This window comes from Pagrus major, chromosome 7 (genome assembly GCF_040436345.1).
Source record: "Pagrus major chromosome 7, Pma_NU_1.0".
Taxonomy (NCBI): Eukaryota; Metazoa; Chordata; class Actinopteri; order Spariformes; family Sparidae; genus Pagrus; species Pagrus major.
Window position 1 is genome coordinate 16,599,534 of NC_133221.1, and position 3,198 is coordinate 16,602,731.

Below are 3,198 nucleotides of genomic sequence, written 5' to 3' on the forward strand. Positions count from 1 at the left end.
AAATACAACCACTTAGCTATTATCTGCCAACAGAGGGAAATAGAAAACTCACTCATAGTACAACTCCCACATGCATTAAACATGCAACGACAAGACGAATGAGAACAGCCACGAAATTACAGCAAAACAACGTGTAATTATTAATTGCTCGAATGTCTTGTGCATGCTGTACAATATGAAGACCTGCAGCCTTCAGTAACCGAGCCTGAGAAACATAAATGATATCACTGTAGCTCTCCTTTAATTAAGACATGTTCACATAGTTTAATTAAAATGTTTCATGAATGGTGAACGGGTGTGTTCAGGGGGTTTCAGCACAGGGATGCTAATCAGACATCCTCCAGTCTTTCATAAGTCAGTGAAAGTGGATGTATCATTGAGATTTTGATGAGCACAGGAGGGATGGCCATTACGGGGCCCTAGGGCCACTTTGAAATGCCAGCATGGTGATGACTATCTGCGCCTGTACAGGAGGGCGGCGGGCCATTTGCAACAGATGGAAGTATGCAGCTCAGATGGGGCAGGTCTGCGGGGTGAACACACTGACCATCAAACAGAGAGGAGGACATGGGAGCGTAATCCATGAAGTGCAGCTCTGAGGAGGAGGAGGAAGTTCTAACAGCACATGGAAACCTCAGGAGGTCCTCACATGGAGACCACTGGGATGAACCAGCCACCTTTCCATTCTTGTGCTCCTTCTTGTACCTCATCCTGCGGTTCTGAAACCAGATCTTTACCTGGCGGTCGGTGAGCTGCAGCCCGGTGGCCATCTCCAGCCTCCGGGGTCGACACAGGTAAGGGCTGTAGTGGAACTCCTTCTCCAGCTCCAGCAGCTGGCTGTTGGTAAAGGTCGTCCTCTCCCTCCTGACGCCGAGCCTTCCTGATGCAGAAGAAGGCACATAAAGAAGATGGAGCCATTAAAAGCCAAAAAGTCTATCCCACAGAAGGACCTCGAGTGCCAGCTAGGCCCACGTTAATCCTCAGCCAATCAACCTGGGACAAAGTAGGGCCCTCAGCTCTTCCTGTGTATTCAGTCATGCTTGAGACAGTATACAACACTGGCTGTCTACTGTGTCATGTGTTCAGGGGAAAGTTAGCTCCCGAAGAAGCAGTCTGGGGGAAACATCTGACGCCACTACGGCTGCCTGACAGGCCACATTAATCATGGCTACACACGGAAGCAGACCTGTCAAATCCCCATCTCAGTCACTTAAAAGGTACCTTGGGACCACCACTGAAAATAACCGCCATTAGAGATTCCATTTGACATGTATATGAGCGATACAAGGGGCCTGTTGATAACAATATGACATGCAGGGGTTAATGGGTACTTAATAAGGCCTACAGTGACCTTAGGGAGAAAACTGCACTTAACCACATCAGGAGCTTCCTTGTTAAGTGCGAGATAGTGATGCATTAGCATTACAAGTGAATCAAATAAACGTTTTACATGTTTTATATGTTCCATTTTGTTATCATTTGCTCTATCTGTGTTTTTTTCTTTTCTTTTTGTGAAACGTACCAGACTAGATCTGCAATGATTAGACGATTAATCCATTAGTTGATCGACAGAAAATGTGTTGCAACAATTTTTGATAACTGATTAATCATTTAAATCCATTTTTAAGCAAAAATGTCACCCATTTGCCAGTTCCAGCCTCTTAAATGTGAAGATTTCTTGCTTTTCTTTGACATTTTTGAGAGGAAATGAAGAGTCTTTGGGTTTTGGACTGTTGGCTGGACAAAAGAAGCAATTTGAAGACGTCACTCGGGACTCTTTTTTTCACAATTTTTTGACATTTATGGGCTGAGCAATTTATCGATTAATAATGAAAATAACCAGCGGCTAAATCGAAATTAAAATAATGAAAATCATCGCTAGTTGCAGCCCTGAGACACCATTTGATTTGACACTCAGGTATAAGGACAGAGGTTATAATCGACTGACTGATCGGATTCAAACAGATCATACATTGATATTATTTAGATCCTCATTTGCAAATGAGTGTCTTAAAAGCAGCTTTTGTGCGGCCTGTTCACTGCAGCTTTCTGTTTTGAACTTTACCTACAGGACTGGAAAAATAAGACACTTTGTGATATGTGTGTGACTGTTCTGCAACATTAACACTCATTCATAGATTAAGTAAAACTAATAGAGAAGAAAGAGCTCTCACATCTGATGTACTTTAGTGCATCATAAATGATCGAGGTGACACATCAGACCAGACTATGGCTTGCTCTGTTTGTAAATTTCTGGGCTGAATGTTTCTTTAGTTACAGCAGTGCATTAAGTGTCTTCATGCAACAAAAAGTTTAACTGCTAAGGTCAGATTATCAATTTATCAGTGTTTGAGATAACATTCAATGCACACATTTGGATACATGGATTCACCCCATCAGAGCACTTAATGAAGACTGTGTCAACAGTACTGTGTGCTCAGTTATAGCTCTCAAATAAAAGATAATAAACAAAACCAGAGTTACCAGATTGTTCAGAGTCAGTGGTCCGTGGATTCATCCAGGGAAACATTACTCCTGAGCGGCAGATGGTGAGTAGACTGCAGCTTCTGCTCTTGATGTCCAGCTTGCCCTTGGCATGGCAGTGAACCAGAGGCTCCAGTGGGCTCTGAAACTGTTCACCTGGGTTCAACCTGGAACTGACATGAGCAGAGGAGGTCATGTTTTGCTGATTAAGTTCTGCTTCTTGGCCTCCACCACCACCACCTCCTCCTCCTCCTCCTTCTTCATTGCATCCCGCGTTCAGTTTTGGCACTTGTCCAGAGCTCATAGCAAAACTGTTGCCATGCAGCTGCAGTGGGAGGGCAGACTGTTGGGGGTCCATGGACCCAGCTCATCAAACTGTCTCAAATATAAAACCAGGAATCCCTCAGCAGTAGTAAAGACTAGGACTTCTGTCTGTCTAATATCCGATCACAATTAACCTGAATGTGTAAAGGCATACAGGGAAGAGCACTTGGAGTAACCATGTGGAGCATTTGAATAATATTTACCAGAAGGGTGCCGTGGTCACGTGTGGTCCTCCTCCAATGACAGAGCTCTGGAGTTGCAAAGTAATCCGCTGGCAACTTGGGGCGCCCGAAGAAGCTTCTGCGATATTTCTTCAGACAACATTTCAATGATCAGCCTGCGTTTCTTTACCTAGGGATGAAAAAAAATAACGGATTATGAATAGACGCC

At 44.0% G+C, this 3,198-nt stretch overlaps 1 protein-coding gene across 1 annotated transcript; it reads right to left on the reverse strand.

The window, feature by feature from the left end:
• Window positions 1-419: 419 nt before the first annotated feature.
• On the reverse strand, window positions 420-2,842 carry LOC140999162 (homeobox protein Hox-A3-like). The gene is made up of 2 exons (XM_073469439.1): window positions 2,476-2,842; window positions 420-880 (listed from the first exon to the last, which is right to left on the reverse strand). The coding sequence occupies exons 1-2, from the start codon at window positions 2,840-2,842 to the stop codon at window positions 420-422; spliced, it is 828 nt and encodes a 275-aa protein (XP_073325540.1).
• Window positions 2,843-3,198: the final 356 nt, after the last annotated feature.